The sequence below is a fragment of the Aptenodytes patagonicus genome, chromosome 3 (assembly GCF_965638725.1).
Source record: "Aptenodytes patagonicus chromosome 3, bAptPat1.pri.cur, whole genome shotgun sequence".
Lineage (NCBI taxonomy): Eukaryota > Metazoa > Chordata > Aves > Sphenisciformes > Spheniscidae > Aptenodytes > Aptenodytes patagonicus.
In genome coordinates this window covers 95,170,691-95,188,804 of record NC_134951.1, presented here as the reverse complement: position 1 = coordinate 95,188,804, position 18,114 = coordinate 95,170,691, and the positions used below count along the sequence as shown (strand labels likewise).

Genomic DNA, 18,114 nt, shown 5'->3' with positions numbered 1-18,114 from the left:
AGATTTGGTGAATGAGAAGAACCCCCAACCTTAGATCCAAAGGGTCTATGAACACTGATCCACTGCATCCCATATCACAAGACATCCTCCAATAACAAAATTATGTTTAGAATAGAAAAAGAAAAGCCACAAAAACTGTAGTCATTACAAAAATTTCCATCATTTCCAAACATCAGGAGACAGCTCTCTGATTACTCTAACAGTACCACAGTGCTCATTTTTGAGTGAAAAAGTTTACAAGAAGAATAAAGTAGGAATAGATTCTTTCAAGTGGATACCCATTAACACACAAATAATAGCTTGTAATCCAGACCTTCCTGGACTAGTCAAAAAACACGAAAAACATAAGCTATCTAAGATTTTTTGGCACTGGCTAGATCACAAGAAATTGGAAAGTTTTCTAGGGAGTTGACCTTGAGGAGGTGACACAATATAAGAATATTGGGAAGGATAATATTCAGCATTTGAGTAATAAATTAGGTCATAGGAGACCACTGGAAAGCAAGAGACTCAAATCCTGGAGTTCTGAAGGAGGAAAGGAGTAGAGTCAGTTCTAATGAGTAGGAAGGATAAAGGTTACTCTGCATAGAGTGTACAGTTGGAAATTCATTGAAAACCACACCACTTCAACAATTCTCATCGTAGTTCTTTTCACAACACATAATAGCTGTATAAATTGTTGCACAAGCTGCGTAAACCTAAAATGCAGTCAGCACTCTGGTCATATCCAGTTCCAAGCAATTAAACCACGCACCCAACTCCCCTGAGCTGTGTACAACCCCATTGACAAGCTTCACAACGCAGTGTTGTACCTAACCCTGCGCGCTGAAATGCACGCAAGTACAAAAAATCCCTTTGCCCCCATTGTCGCAATAGGCATTCTTGGACCTATGTAACTTCTGACTAGATTGAAAAAGGTGTTCTAGCACCTACATATATAGCATCTAACATAACAGACTGAATTTAATATCAAACAATAAGTGAGACATGATGGACACATGCTAACTGCAGGAAGATAATATTACAGCTTATGTTATGGAGGTGGTCTCCTTTGGTTCCCTATACCAGCGGTCTCCAAAGTAGGGTGTGCTCACCCCAGGTAGTGTGCAAGACAATCTACTGGGATGCTGGAAAGAAATATGTTTTTTACCATTAATAAATAAAATAAATTTTCAAAATAGAGCTTATTTCATCTTTATCTCATGCATTTTTATTTTGCTTTGTATATGTTTTATAATGTACATATTTATGATATATACAGTACTACATGTATATAATTTATAAATAAATAAATATACATATATTGGGGGTGCATGCTCAAAAATTTTTTACTTATTGGGATGTGCGATCAAAAAAGTTTGGAGATCGCTGCCCTGTACAATCTATGGACAGAGGCAGTCCCTCTCAGGAAGAAGTCAGAGAACTCATGTTCCTAAATTATGACCTGAAAAGTTGCTTAAAGTTCCCCTAAACTTGAAGTATCTGAATAATATCAAATACAAAAATTTGACTTCATAGCTTAGCTTATCACCTTTAAATTAAACTAAAAATACAACCAACATGACAAAATAACAAAGTATTTGACTGAATAAAATACAGATAAGAAATACTCTCTGTGACTGTGTTTCTTAAAACTCAACCCCCTTCCTGTGCAAGCAGCAAATACCCAATTTTCCTTCTATTCATTGACTGGCATCCCTCAAGACTTAGTAAGAGGTTTGTAAAAAAGTTTACAATTCCCATGGACTTCAACTTGATTCACATTTGTAAATCTCTGGTTGAAAGTTCACAGTTCCCTTTTAACAGTTCAGATTTTTTATGGATAGATAGAAAACTCAAAGAATTCAAATGTGTGCGTAATGAAGATATAGTTCATGTTCCAGAAGAAAGATCCAGAAGTCTCTGTGCCTCTGTGCTACAAAACAAGCCTCTCAATTACAGGGATACTCAAATCTAAGAACTAATTAAAGGTGGAATGGATAGGTGAAAGTTATACAGGCTACACTGTGCAGAGACAGAGGAATTATCTGCAGCAGAATAAACAAAACCAGAATAGACAGTAGAGAGGCTGAACGGGGAACAACTGCGACCAGTAGAGCTGTGATACCTGCTTGCTTCCTTCTGATTGTGTTACGTCCAAAAGGACACATTAAATACAAACCCATTTGCTAAGAAATCTATCCATGATAAAAGCATATTTTAACCAGTAAAGAAATTTGTCAGACTCTTCTGTGCTTACATAATTCGAAGGCAACTTTCTTCTTTTTTAAGCCAAAGTTAGCATATACTTGATCTTCAGTGAGGTATGTGCAAAGACATTTGCTTTAGCAATAACAAAATTATAGCTGTACAAGGTAGTGTGTTTATTTGAATATGTAACAATGTAATCATTCAAATAAATGCACTCACAGTTCTCTTTTTACAGTACTTCAAGTCAGATGTACATAAACTAATCCCTATAAATTAAAACCATATACAGTAAAATAAAGCATTATTGTGCTGGTTTTGGCTGGGATAGAGTGAATTTTCTTCACAGTAGCTAGTATGGGGCTATGTTTTGGATTTGTGCTGAAAACAGCATTAATAATAATAATACAGAGATGTTTTTGTTACTGCTGAGCAGTGCTTACACAGAGTCAAGGCCTTTAATGCTTCTCACACCACCCCACCAGTGAGTAGGCTGGGGGTACACGAGAAGTTGGGAGGGGACACAGCCGGGACAGCTGACCCCAACTGACCAAAGGGATATTGCATACCATATGACGTCATGCTCAGCATATAAAGCTGGGGGAAGAAGGAGGAAGGGGGGGACGTTTGGAGTTATGGTGTTTTGTCTTCCCAAGTAACTGTTACGAGTGATGGAACCCTACTTTCCTGGAAATGGCTGAACACCTGCCTGCCGATGAGAAGTAGTGAAGAAATTCCTTGTTTTGCTTTGCTTGCGTGCGTGGCTTTTGCTTTACCTATTAAACTGCCTTTATCTCAACCCACGAGTTTTCTCACTTTTACCCTTCCGATTCTCTCCCCATCCCACCAGGGGGGAGTGAGCGAGCGGTTGTGTGGTGCTTAGTTGCCGGCTGAGGTTAAGCCATGACAATTATGCATTTTAACTTCGTGTTCTGTTTTGCTTTAACTTTGAGGGAAACGTACTCCATGTGTTTTTGAATGGCTGCAGGTGTGGATTTTGTACCATTTCCATTTGTGGTTTTTCCTATGACTGCACATCCAAAAACTGTGTTCTCTATAATATACAGTTTGGTGAGTGCTTTGAGAGCAGATGGACTTTTGCTTCGCAGTGATGGTCTGAAGTCCTTAAGGTAAGCAAGGGAGTGGAAATGAGTTGCTAACAGGCCTGTCTAAGTTCAACCTCATTAAAATCATCTGGCTGAACAATGTATTTTCTTTAAATTAGCGTCTGGCCTCCGTTAGAATCAGAGGGAAAGATGTCAAATTTGAATAATTATTTTAAGATTATGAAGAAAGAGCTCACAGATGCTGTAAAGCTGTATGGTAGAAACCAGAACTATTTGTTGATGACAAGCAGTGATAAATACATGGGGGTAAGAAAGCATTCCTTCTGAACAGATGTGGATATCAACAACTACAACAACAAAATCCTTAAGATGTAATTTTTCTTTGTAATTTGAGTATAGATGGCCAATAATTGAAAATGCATTAAAACCCTGAGCGCTGCTCAAAGTGATACATTTACATTACAGGGTAGAATTTTAGTCCACTAGTGGTTCAGATTAGGAAAGCCTACACTACACTACCTGGATTGTAAGTAAATGAATTCATTCTCCTGTCTGCTCAAATTTACTTTATAGAACAAAGGGAGATTGGAAAAAAAGGAATACCTGTTAAAATTGATGCTCATGATAACTGGTTCCTCCCAAATTGTTTTACATTGGCTCTTCAGGCTGGGAAATACCTTTTTCCTAGCATCTTCTATAAGGCAGAGGATGTAAACAATTCATAAAATAGTTCCACCGTTATTTGTCCTTCTTTCTAATTTTAGCCAGTCAGTCCAGTGTCTGAGGAAAAATTCTTGGCCTTCATTTTGCTACAGCTGTTACAATGCTGCTGCATGAATAAATATTTCAAGCATGGTCATCATTTATACAGATTAAATTTCAAATTACCAGCTAAAGCAGTGAATAAACTCTAATGTCCTGATCCTTTCAAATTTTTTTTTTTTTTCAGAGAGAGGGGGGGAGAGAGAGAGAGACTCTGACAGACTGACCAACTTCCTTGCTGCTGCTGCAGAAAGTTTAAAAAGTTAATCTTTTAACCAAGTTGTCCGAGAATTCTGAAATTTTCAACTGTCTGCCAGTGTCTGTTAAAAGAAAAAATATTTCATCTGGCAGCAAAAAGAGCATAAAACAATAAAGCCTGACAGAGCAGAAATGATAATTACTGCAGGAACAGTAGAAACAAAACTTTTACCAAATAAGGCTACAAGGTAGCCACTACAGAGACAGTAAAAGTACTAAACTGATAATAGTGGGGGAATAGCAAGGTTCTTGCATCATAACTACTTCAGAAAAGGGTGATACTATGGCAAGTTCAAGTGCAAAACCCAAAGATATTTCAAAGTAACACTTTACTCTTACCCACAGAGAATACACTACTAAAAACAGACTATGAATTATCATATGCTGTTCTCAAGCTAAGCAGTTATTCCAGAAATAAGCTCCTCGTCAATTAGGATGTCTGATGGAACATAATCAAGTTGAAAACCAAAGCATTAAAACAAAACAAAACAAAACAAAAAAAAAAAACCAATTCTCCTCAGTTATGTTACCAAAAGGAATTCAAAAATCTCTGCATAACATTTGTTATCAATTATTTTAAATCCTCCATTTGAGAAGCTACACGTACATCTGCTAAGTCTCAGCTGAAGCCATAGGAATAGTGTTTTGCTGAGGCACAAGTTACATAGATCAGACATGACAGGTCATCTACCCAGGCTGACACCATTCACCAAGTAGTAAACACCACTTCATAATAGAGAAGAAAGCATCTCTTCTAACATGTTGCCATTCTAGCAGCTCTTACTAAACTCAGTACAACAAAACAAAGAATAAAATATGAGTAGAAAACTGAACAGTGTACACCTCACAAGCTGCCAAAAGAGTCTGTAAATTCTCACAAATCTACACAAATACTTCTACAAGCTGTTGGTCTTTTATATGTCTTTATATGTCATCAAATTTGCCCTCCAATATTACTTACAATAAATGCCTTTTCATACCAAACAATATTGATAAATCCTCCTCAAATGTCATAGTCTTACAGTACCTCTTAAATGTAGTAAGATATGTGTAGTGTGTATCATATGGAGCAAAGAAACAACTTTATTACATAGCAAATGGCAGCAAGAAAATGCCATTCATTGCTCTTGGATTTCCTGTCATACACAAACTACAGATAAAAATGTGCTGGCTTGCTTACACAGGTCATTGCCATTTTTAACCAACACAATTCTTTGATAAGACCAGAAGTGCTTGAATAAAAAGCAATGTTAACTTCTACAGCATTGATAGAAATTCATGATCATGTATGTCTGAATAAAATTCAGAAATTCTATCAACTTTTTGTAAAATAACTGCTTTACATTTTCACAGTTCTGCATAATTATGCTCTCTAGACTCTTTCCTAGATGAAGGTGTAGGAGAAGCAGTTTTAACTTTCACTCAAATGCAATGAAACAAGAAATAAAAGGCTCCTAAAAATCTGCCCTTCTTCCAAGGGAAAGCACACAACAAAATATTCCCTCATCCCCAGTAACGGCCTAAGTAAACTATGGTTGTGCACAGCAAAGCCAGGAGGAAGGACAACTGTGCAGGCTATGTGAAAAGGGAGCAGAAGAAAAGGGGAAGGGAATGTTAAAAGAAGAGATACTGATGAGCATTAAAGAGTGACATAAAGGGGAGTAGCAGAGCAAGAATTCTATCACCACCTCTGCCCCAATCGTCTCCTATGGTCTTGGGAAAAAAAATTCTTAAACTCTCCTTGGTCTCCACTTGCAGAATGCTGCTGTTTCCCTGTTTGACACAGATACTGCGAAGTGCTCAGTCACAAAATTTCTACAGGTAGATATGCACTTCCACTGAAGAGCATGCAACTCTAACTTCTCATTTATAACAGTTTGAATGAACCGCTTTAAATGAGACGCAGGGCTGCAAATGAACAGTGAATATAAACCTAAGTATTAAACGACTGCTTCCTTTACTAAGTTCTGTCATTCCTGTGCAATGAATGAGGCAGGGATCCTGTGGAAAAAAAAACAGAATGTGAATCTATAATTAAATACTTATGTACAATAGGGAAAAAATTAAAGAGCATGAAGAACATTAATTTGGGCATTTCCTAATTCCTTACAGCTTCATTTTACAGTTACAAATTATCACTGTCTTCCCACTCCTTACAGAGAGAAAACTCATTTCAAAAGCAGGTATTTTGGAATATGGAATAATTTTGAGGAGAAACAGGACACATCACTGAGTAACTTCAACAGTGAATGAGACAGAAACCTCATATGTTATTCTAGATGCATCCTTTCCTACACACATATATCGACCCTGTTTTACAAGCCTCTGTAGATATATCAGGACTGAAATACCATACAAACTGCACATGCATCAATCCAATAGAATAATGAGAATCATCTATTCAGCAGAAGCTTCCACTCAGATTAAATGCTTTCATTCTCCAAGCCAATGAAATCTTGGAGGTTGGTTAGCTTAACTGTGCAACATATCTCATTCACAATATTAAACTGAAAAAAACCCCAAAGTTTCACTGAAGCAGACTGGCAGTCAAGGAGATCCCTACTTTTAAATACCAAGCTTTCACCACCTTCAATTGAAATGCTAGTACTCTTCATGAGAACAGCCAAAATCTCAGCTACCTGAAAAGCTACCATTTCCCCCAATCTGTTTCTTGTTGTGGGTATTTGGTTTTAATGGCTTATCCATATCTAACAAAATTTTCAGGAAACAGGATTTGTTCCTTGCCTGGACTCACTGGTACCAAGTTTCAGCTGAAATGACAAACTGAGCAAATTTTAAGAATCTGAAATAACCCATGGAAAAACTTGAGTAGCTTTAGTACAGGCACTGCAACTTCTTATCTCTGAAAATAAAAAGTGTTTACAAAGTTCAGCACAAAGTTTAAAACACATACACAAAATTTTACTCTCGTTCATTATTAGAAAGAATGGATTATTAAGAACAAAGCAAAGTGATGGCTAACCGCAATCTGTCATCAGAGAATCTAAACTAAATCTTGTGTACTAGAATGCTGCTCCTGCTACAGAAATACATTTAGATCTAACAACCTAAAGCGGTTTCCTAATTTCCCCATTCATAGTAGGTACCTATTATTAGTAATAGGAGTTAGTTTTCCAAATAGGGCATGTGAATTTATCTTTTCTGGCTTTAGGAAGAACAAACACTTTAAAAAAACATACTGAAAAAGTGCTGTTCGCTGCTTTAAGTATGTATTTTCTGACACGACATTCTGTTTCATGGTTGCACTTTTAAAATGTCAAATGATCAGACTAAGAATTTCCATGCGTTTTGGATAAACAGTAAGTAAACAAGTTTAGAACAGGGACTTAAAAGCAAAAAGCACAAGCAAAACATAATACAGATGTTAAAAATGTAACAAAAATAAATTATCTCAGAAGACCTGAATTACTTCTGCTTAATGTATCAGGAGACATCTCTATCAGGACAAGCCTAAGCTAATGAGAGGCACTAGTTAGAGAACAGATATAAAAATTATTTCAGTAATATTTATTTTAAACCCTGATTCAAAAGCTCCTGAAAAATCTGTGATCAGTGAAATAACTCAGTCTACAGGTGTAGGATCTTTCCTCTCTGGCCATTAAGAAGTTAAGTTCACTCAGCACTTTTATTTTTAACTGGAGAGCCTTGAAGTCACAGTTTAGACCTCTTTCTTATTCCTCTTCTGTAAAAATGACGATACTTAGGGATGTGGTGAACGCTTTTGGTCTTTTAAAGGTAATAGGGAAGATCGACAGCTACAGGCAGGTTAAAAATCCCTATACATGTGTAGCGACTTGTTTTTATAAGTTTTTAAACATAACACTCCCCTATTGTTCCATCAAATACTATTATGAGCTGCTTTTGTTGAATATTTCCAGCAGCCTATTGTACACAGTGCATCACGGAGCTGCATGGCCTGAGGCCAGGAAGGAAGGTGTGGAACACGTCTTCACAGGTCGATTTCCACTCTCCAAGTATTTGAGAGAAGGTCGTGTTACAGCACAGATTTACATAGCAGACAAATTACATGACTGCCCGTTCTCAGCATTTCATAATTTCAGTAAAAAATCAGGTCAAATGAAAGGGGGGGAGAATAACCCTATCCTTTCACAGTAGTCAGAAAATTAAACAAAAAACTTACTTAGCTGTGGTTCTTGCCAAAACATTGGTAAAAATCTGTATTGACAGTAAACACAAGTATTTGATTTACCATTCCTTTACAAAATCCTTTTCTTTTTTAATGCCTCAAAACAACCATAAACAAACTCAAAATGTGCTGTATTGCTGTTTTAAAACACTGTTTTTGTTATCATTAGTCCAAAACATACATATTTTTTACAAGCATGCATATTATCAAGGAATGTGTTATTAATTTCAAGAGCTTTCACCCACAGTCTGATAGTCTAGTAGGAGTGTTAAGAGAGGGAACTGCTCTTTGTATCATGTGTCCGGATGTAAAGAAGAATAATTTGGAATAGCTTTTTCCCCCCTCAGAGCCTGAAATATAGTGCACTTTAGAAAGGGCAGTATTGGCCAGCCTCAGCACTGTCTGACATTATGTTTATACTAGACAGAGACTAAAACTACAGTGTTCATATCTGGCATTCTTTGAGTACAAACTGGCAAAAGAATTAATTTTAAAAGTTTTTTTAGAAAACGATACTATGATATTTTCAGGATAACAACAAAATACTTTCCAAGAGCAGTTAAGGATATCATAATATGAAACAACAAATCTAAAAGTGTTTAGGTATGTATCCATACATCTGTATTTCTCTTAGCTTACAAGACTGATACTTACACACAAATTCCTACCAATGTCATATAGTGTACAGTTAAAATATGCTAATCATTATCCCAGATAGCTTTCAGGATTTGTTTCAACACAGTCAAGCAGTTGTAGGCTTTAGACTGGCATACTGCTGATACTCTTATTGAGCAAGCAGAAAGAATAAACATTAACAGAGAAATGACTGGTTTCAATAACTTCAATTGGCCTTAACATTATTTCAGTTTCTAAAAATGACAAATATGAAACGTGATTTACTCTCAGCAGTAAGAAAAAGTTTTAAGCCGATGTATTTTTAAAAAGGCTTGTAGTTTTAAGGAACTCCTGAACAATTTTTTGAAGACAGATTCACTGTGTTAGCTAGATTTTATGTGCATTTGATACTTATTCAACAAGCAAAAATAGGAAACAGAACTTTTTGTGGGATCTGACATTTTCTCTATTTACCAACACAAACTCTGAGGGATGAGTTTTACCAAAAGCTTCAGCTTAGCATGTTGTAGCCCTGCAGCTGAAAATTCAGATGAAAAATATGGGAGGTTTTCTTCTATGACACAAAAGGAACTTTTGGGAACATTTCCGAAGGATACCAGAAAGCTTGTCTAACATACAATGGTTCCTACTCAGCACAGCCCTCCAAACAAAGAGTAACAGATGCACAACTGGTATTAATAACAAAGCATCTCCTCCCTCTGTTAGTCAAGAGAGGACAGCTAAGGACAAATACAGTTTCAGGGTACTTACCTACTCGGAAGTTAGTGGCTGTCAGAGTGTCAGCAGCATGGCCGTTTTCACTAATGAGGGTGGTGGTATTTCCCTTCTCACAGTTGTTCTGACAGTTGCCTTTGGTACAAGTCACTTTACAGATGCTGGGTGTAAAGACCACCTTGATGCGACCAGTGTGATTTCCCACTGTCAGCGGAGGCAAAGAAAAAAAGAAAAATAAACAGATCACTTTGGTATCCATTGATTTCCTTCAAGAAGTTTTGGGAAAAAAAAAAAGGTGGGGGGGAGAAAAAGGCGACAGGTCTACAGGAGGAGGGCAGTCTGCAGTGCTCTCTCTCATAGATCTCCAGTGGTGTCTCTGAAACAGGAGTAGGAAGCTTAGCAAACAGAACTCCGGGATCCGCTCCAAAACCACATTTAAAGTCAAGTCACTGGAGTGGGATTAGTAATCACAATGCTGCACTTTATTCACAGGCAGACAAAGAGCAATACCAAGGGCATGACAGCTTAAATAGCCAACCCTGACAGGCAGATGTAATGTAAAGAGGCTGGCTGTGCACCTAGGGGTGAATAAACTCTTGTGTCCTCCTGCATACTTTTCCTGTTTCTGCACTTATTAAGTCACTATTTGTAGCTCGACCCCTGGAAATGTTTTAGGCATGCGGCATGTCTGAAAACATCTGTCTCAAATCTCCTGGCACCCCAGCCCGAAGTGGTCAAACCTTGTGACGCAGCTGCCTGGACCCATTTTTTCACAGTTTTTTGGCACTATTTTTCCACAAGGATTTACATATTATAGACTGAGCTTTGCTGTCAGCCTTTGTTTAAGTAATAAATAGCTCAGAGAAAAGGGTAAGTATCAATGCTTGAAAATACTGCTTCTGAGCTCAAAGATAAAAAAATGGCTAGATTCTCTTTTTTTTTTTATATACTTCCTTACAGTCATTTTTAAAACTTGAATGTAATGAAGACTGAGCAAACACTAATTTTAAGTTAAGCTATTAGAAGAACTTCCTGTTACAGAATTTGATTTAAAAACAGATGTATTTGATTCCACATCTAACAGCTGAAGACAAAAAAGAGATTAAAACTACTCATTAGGAAAATTAGGGAAAAAGAACAGATTAAAAAGAAAACAGTTTGTCCTCTGCACACTTACTAATAAATTCAGCAAGTTCTTGTAAATATATCACAGCATCTTTCTGGAAACAATAAATACTTTCATATTAAACCTAACAATCCCAAGAAATGATGCACAGAAAGAGAAGAATCTCCTTCTTCCTCATGTCATAGAAATAAAAAAGTTGCTGGATAGTTGTCTAAGCTAGTTTATGAAATACCCTCTGGACAAACATTTTTTTGAAAATCTCAAGTAAATGAAGAAAATCTTCCCACTTCAAAAGAATATAAAGCCTTCTTATTTCTGGCTCTTCATAAACAAATAAATTAAAACAATTGTGCCAACTGTTTTGTCTACAGTAAAGGCATTGCTCTATTTGAACAGCAGCTGTAGTACAGATGCTCCCACCTTATTCTCCCTAAACAATAGTTAGAAAAAGCACAGCCCAGACAGACACAGGAATAGAGTATTTCAATTAAAGGCCAGTATTGTGATTTTAGTCTATTTAGAAGACATCCTGGATTCTTGGATGCCAAGCATTTCTTATGAAAATTATTAATACACCTTCCCAATGAACAGACATAAGTGGCTTGTGAACTGCTGAGGCTAGAACTTCTAAGCTTTCCTTTTGTTAAGCAGAGCTTCACAAGCAATACTGCCATCTTTGTATTTTATTTGTATAGTTTTATATATATCTTTTCCTAGAAAAGCCCAATCCATTTTATATTTTCAGATGTTTTAGTAACATTTTTCCTTTAGGATGTGATCTAATTAAAAAAACATGGTTAGTTGAGTCACAAAAGTCAGTCCTGCCTACACTGTAAAAACTAGTATTGGGGGACCCACACAAGTTTTCCAGCTTAGCTAAAAAAAAAAATAAAAAAAAATAAAAAAAAAAATTTGGCTTTGCCAGTATAGATGGAACTAAACCACGATTTAATTCTCCTTCACAGTATTCTGCTCTATATTGTTGAGTCCTGAGCTATAGCAAAATTTGGCACAGTGTTTATAACAAAAAATCATATTTTAAAAATAATTTTTATCACATAGTTCAGATTTTACCAGAAAAATTCTGTAGCATAATTTTTTTGGTAGAAGAGATGCCTTAGTATGAGACTGAATGGAAATTGTAAATTTGCCTCTCGCCTCTTTTGGGTGAGAAAATGTTAGCATGTAAGTTTGGGAGTAACAACATAGGAACAGCGGTTGAACAGTACCTTCAATGACACAGGCCAGTATCTACAGAGGTAAAGAGTATCTATCAAAGAATATTTAAATGCAGCTTTTCAGGGAAGTAAGAAGTCCGAAAAACAACATGACATAAGACCTAGCCCCTACAAATATTCAAATCATTATTCAGCAATGCTTTTGCTATAAAACAAATTCAATTCTCACAGATATTCCTGTTTTACTAGTTGCAGAGCGCCAGAAATAAGACAGCTTCATATTCTTTTGACATGGGAAGACTTTCTCCATCTTTCTCAGATTTATGAAAACTATAATGAAACCATTTTCTTCTCCTTGCCTAGCAGGCCACAGCTTTTAACTTCCTCAATTCTTCTGGAGACATTTAGGAAGGATAAAAAGCTAACGATGGCCTCCGAGCTGAAAACTGACCAGTGTATGAGGAGGTGATTCAAGGCAGAGACATTATCTTCATCCTTCTCTGTAGTTGTACCTAAGTAGACAGTACTATCCTCACACATCCTAAGGTCTAGGGACCTTAACAGTGAGCATAATACATGCAGATTTAAATTGAAAACAGACTACAAACCCTTCTCCTGAAAGGAAGCTTTTGGCAGTAACTCTGCAAGGTTAGACTCTTGGACTTCCTTGAATCCTCTCCCTTTCTTCTCTTCTGTAGGGTTTGGGGGTTGCCCCCCCCCTTTCCCCAAAGAAGGGATGATTTAATACTAAATGAGAAACTATGTCCTTCAATATCTCTTAGCTGGTTTGGCAGTATTAATGTTAAAAGACACAGTTTCAAGCTAGAAAAAGCCCATTACTGCTATAGCCTTTACCTCTTGGTTTTGGGCTAGTTCATATTAAAGAAGGACAGTGCATTTTTAAGGTAGCATACAGGTTATTTTCTTCTTTAAACTCCAGAAGCTTTACTGATGACACCACTGTGACGTAGACATGACAAGATCTGCAACTTAGATTATCTCAAATTCATTTCTGGAAAAAAAATGATGGTGCTACAGCACTGCAACATACCTCGAATCTTTTTTTTTTTTAAATATATAGACAGAAATGTATTATAAACTCTTCAAAACCAATTTTAAACATGTGGAAATGAAACACCTCACTCTGCTCTTAAGTGTAACACCAGACTGAAGAAATACAAATGTGAGACCAGATAAATAAATGAGCCTAATGAAAGACAATAAAAGCAGAAGATAAAAACACCGAACAAATACCAAAGCTACTGAAAAAATGGCAGAACTAGAGATAAAATCAGATTGTTGTTTTAATAAAGATAGGACAATCAGGATTACTAACACTGGCTAAAGCTTCATCCCTGAGCTAGCCAGCAAATTCACAAGGAGGCTCAGCCAGCTGCACCATCATCCTGCCTCATAGTCCAGGCTCACTTATACCTAAGAACTCCTAGATGCATTTGTCAAAGGAGATCAGTGGAAGAATGTACCCATAATTTCCAAAATCTGTGAAACTCTCTTGAGCCAAATTCAAAAAAGAAAGATGCCTGGGTGAAGTGATGAGATTTTAGTTGAAAATTGGCACCGCATGTATGTGATTTTCTTTTCCGTTTCTGTAAGTCACTATGATATAATATTATGAACACGGCAAGCTCCTGCTGTGATAAATTTATGATTTAACAACAGCTGCAGGAGAAATGGAAAATATAAGCAAAAGGATTTCTTCACAGAATCCCTTCCGCCCCCACTGTCCATCATGACAAACTAATTTTTTTTTCTGCATTAGCAGAAAAGGTGAATGAGTTAAGACAAGGCAGGTGGCAGGTTTTAGGTCCAGGTGGTCACAACAGCTCACACAGCCATGCCTAGGCAGAGTTGTGTAAGTGGAAGGATTCCTCCTCAACCTCCTGGGTTCCCTTTGGTCTGTAATGCTACTCAGCCTGCGTTTCTTTCTAGAAGAATTTCTATGAACACATTTTTTTCCTGGTTTTATGGCTGCCCTCACAGCTCTGCAGCACAGCATTCTGCAAAGATTTAACTAGACAGTATTCAATAGCTCTAGTGTATCTCAGAAGATTTGTGGCACGTCCCTGTTTTGCAGGAATACAATGGGCTAGCAACACTAGTGAGAGCAGAACTGGTATTCAGTTAAAAAGATGACTACACTGTACTGTCTCATAGGTCAAGTGGGGCGAAAAGAAGAAAATATTTTAATGTGTTGAAAAAATTATTCTGTTATTGTGTATGATGTTTTTGTGCTTCACAGTGATCTAATCAAAAGGATTCACAATAAAATTCACAAGCAGTGGCTTATACTGTGGACTTGGCTGGTAGAGCTTACACATACCTCTCCCATAATCCTTGCACAAAACTTCTTTCTGACTCGACTTTTAGAGGGGTTTGTGGTTTTTTTAATACCTTCACTTATGACAAATATCCTGAGGCAAATCTCCTGAGGAAACAGAACTAAGCAAACTGTAGGCTTTCCATTAGTACCTCCAAGAATGATATACACTACTGTTTTCATGACACCCTACTTCTGCACTGAACCCAGTATGTTTTCTTATGTCTAGCTACACAGAATCTCATCAGACCTGAAGATTCTATCTTAAAATTACATTCTCTTTCCAAAGACAATAGATTATGTCAGGCAATTTCATGTTTTCAGATGACAACCATGATGCATGAGGAGGAATTTGGAATGAAAAATCTATCTTCTCAAATCAAAGCCGATAAGCTTTTAAATAGCAAATAGATGCAACATTTTAAATTCTCAGATGACCAACTCCCTCTCTTTTTTCTTAATTAAATGCTGACAGAAAAAAAGGAAATAAGCAGAAGGAAGTGACTTATTTCCTAAAACAGGTGTCTCCCAGTTATTTCACCAGTCCACCTGGTTTCATCCTTACTACTAGATATGCTTGTTCAGCCAAAAGGAAAGCTGACATTGTATAAAAATCAACCACATAAGTAAAATAGTTAAGCTTTTAGAACTATTGTCAAATGACCTTTCTACACTTTTGACAATATATGAGGAAGTTGTGTCTTATCACCACTTAGTCATCAATTTAAAACAAACAAAAAAACTCCAAAAACCTAGTTCCCAAAGGTCAGAACAAGTTGAAACTTAGCTATCATACATCTTAGGTATATCAGTCTGGAAGATTTACCAATGCTAAGTAAAAAAAAAAGGGTGGGAAAGAAAAAAAAAAAATAAAGATGAGAGGGGGAGAGAGAGACACACTAGATTCACATACAGACCAGAGGCAGATCCTTCCCTAAATTTCAGATTACACATTGAGAGGAATACAGCCCTTGCTAGGCATAGAAAGGACTGAAAGAGACTCTGAGAGATCACCTAATCTCCCCTCTCTTCTTTTTCCCAACACAGGATGAAAAAGCAGCATTACACAAAAAGTTTGTTCAGCCTATTCTCAAAACCCTTCTATTATGCAGATTCCACAGCCTCCCTAAGAAACATATTCCAGTGCTTCAGCCTCTCTTATTATAAAGGTATTCCTAATACCTAACCCACATTTCCCCTGTTGCAATTCAAGTGTATTATTGCCCTGCCTTATCTACAGCAAACTCTGACAAAACCTTATTCCTCTGTGGATCAATTTCTAACATACTTGAAGACTGCTACCATGAATCTCCCTCAGTCTCATCTTCTCCAGACGAAAACCATCTAAACTTTTTCAGTCTAACAGGCCATATTTTGCAGACCTCCATTCTTTCTTGTTTTGCTTTTGATACCACTCACTTGGTCCTCATCTTTCTTCAAATATACTGTCCAAAACTAAACAATACTACAGCTGAGGTCTGATCAGTGTTGGGGAGAGCAGCAGGATTACTTAATACAGCTTACGTAAAATGCTTCTGTTGGTATAACTTACTTTCTCCCCCAATGGTGCACTATTAATACTACATACTCAGACCCAGTCTGCAGGCTAGGCCAAAGGGGCACAGATCTCCCAAACCCCTTTCTGATCTGCTGATATGGATGTCGTCCCAGTGAAGTGAATGTGTAACATTCCTTACATGACCTTAGCAGGACTGAACTCAGCCCTTACTCTGCTCTGAGTAAAACCTTCTGCATTCAAGCCTCCTGCATTCAAGCCTCGCCCATCTGAAAAACAGGCAGAATATGAGACTTACTCTTTCTGTAACAGTCACAAGCAGAAACAAGTCTGAAAACTACATGGATTCAGAAAGGCAAGGCACAGCTGCTGAGTAATTTCATTTTTTGCTTCAATATACAATGCCTATCTTCAGGTAGGGCAGTGCGTCTTTGCTCTTTCCAGAAACTTTGTTACAGTATACTTGCACACCTCACATCTGGTTCTCTTTTCACAAGCACTGGGAAAAATTAGACATGGCAATGAAATTAAAAATAAGATGACCCAGCTTTATTTCATCCAAGATCCAATGCCTTCTCTGATGCTTAAAAGTACTCCACAGTTCTGCATGAGGTGAGGCGTATGTGTGCATACCCACCCAGGCAACCATTTTGAACAAGGCGGCAGTATGTCAAGCTGTACTTTATTTACCACGTTTAGGCAGCTATAGCGACACATTATTGACATGTATTTAATTCCAGCATTCTTTCTACTTTTTGTTATTTCTGTAGCTCCTTATTTTTGTTGCATTTGTATGATCTTACAGGTATTTCACTAGTTAATACAGCTTAACCTTTGATATTTTGTCACTTTTCAAGTATTCAGTTCTATTACCTTAATGCAAACCAGCGGGGCCCTCAAAGAGCAAAACACGACCCAGCTACCTATTATGACAGTAACTGAACAGTGATCTCCACAGCTTTTTTGTTGCCATTCTTTTTGCCACCATTGCTATTAATACACACTTCTTTATATACCTATTTCTGACTAGCCATGTCACTACATCTTCACATCATTTCCTCCTTCTGTCTTGTTTAGATGTTCCTACCACAATCTTCTCCCTCCAGTCAGAAATGAGCTCTCAGACTTCTTGCTTCTATTGCATTCCTGCTTCTTTACCCTCTTTTTAAGCCCTGCTTGCTTCTTCAGCATCCTTGACAGACATCATCCAGATGACTTGATGCTTCCAAGGTAAGGAAGAAGATAACGGAAAAGAAGGTATCTGGAAAAGCCTTTTTCCTTGCTGATTATCACAGGGATACAACCTCTTCCTTGCTCCCTGTCACAGCAGAGAGAAGGGGGACTTCCGTTTTCCTCATCACCACCCCCCAAAAAAACCTAAAATACAGCAAAATTTTCAGTCTATTCTAGGAGAGGCAAGTAACCCACTTTTCAGTTCTCTTAATCTCAGTTTAAGATAGAGCTGAAGGTAAACAGTGTATTGTTTGAAGCAATTTACTACAGCAAAACTTGCTCCATTAAAGTAGGTTTTCTTCATGAATTCTAGCGAATTCTGACAAACTTTCTCCTGTCTACAACACAGGCTTGTTGTGTTTTCTTTTTATGGATGGCTGTCACTTAAGTATCAAAGGAGCACATGCAGGCACAAGTGCTGAGATCGTTTTGAAAGACATTCATAATTGTATTTACATGCCCCCCAGGAGCCCTTTGCTGATAAAGTCTCTTACTGACACATCCTTTTTAGAGCAAGTCAGAGGAATTCACAATAATTACAACCATTTTTGTCCTGTGCAAGTGAATAACATACAAATCACACAGATTTGAAATCTGGGATCTCTGTCAGCAGGTTTTATGAATCACCTTTTGTCTTCCTTGTCTTTTTTACCACTACAAAGATTTTCTATATGCAATCCTCAGGCAACAAACATCCTATCTTGAACTACCGACATTTTCCATGCTTAAAGCAATTTTAAAAACTCTAATCAATAGTTGGTAGTGAGAAATTTAACTATGATTTCCCTTTACATAGTTTAGGATGTTCCAGAAAAATATACCAACCCAAATAAATTAATAGAGACTGCAATGTGGTTTGAGATGTCTGACAGAATGGCCTCAACTCTGTTCAGTTAAATTTATTAGGGGATAATTCTTTTAATCTGTTGTT

General features: G+C 37.2%; 1 protein-coding gene across 8 annotated transcripts in view; it reads right to left on the bottom strand.

The window, feature by feature from the left end:
* Positions 1-18,114, bottom strand: part of LTBP1 (latent transforming growth factor beta binding protein 1) — a 208,315-nt gene that overhangs the window by 126,806 nt on the left and 63,395 nt on the right. For 6 of the 8 annotated variants that reach the window (XM_076334287.1, XM_076334289.1, XM_076334288.1 and 3 more), the window contains one exon: positions 9,829-9,996. In XM_076334287.1, coding sequence (XP_076190402.1) covers positions 9,829-9,996 — 168 coding nt within the window. Of the gene's footprint in view, positions 1-9,828; positions 10,165-18,114 lie in introns of those variants that run through there. The other 2 variants (XM_076334293.1, XM_076334294.1) reach the window with 1 other exon arrangement.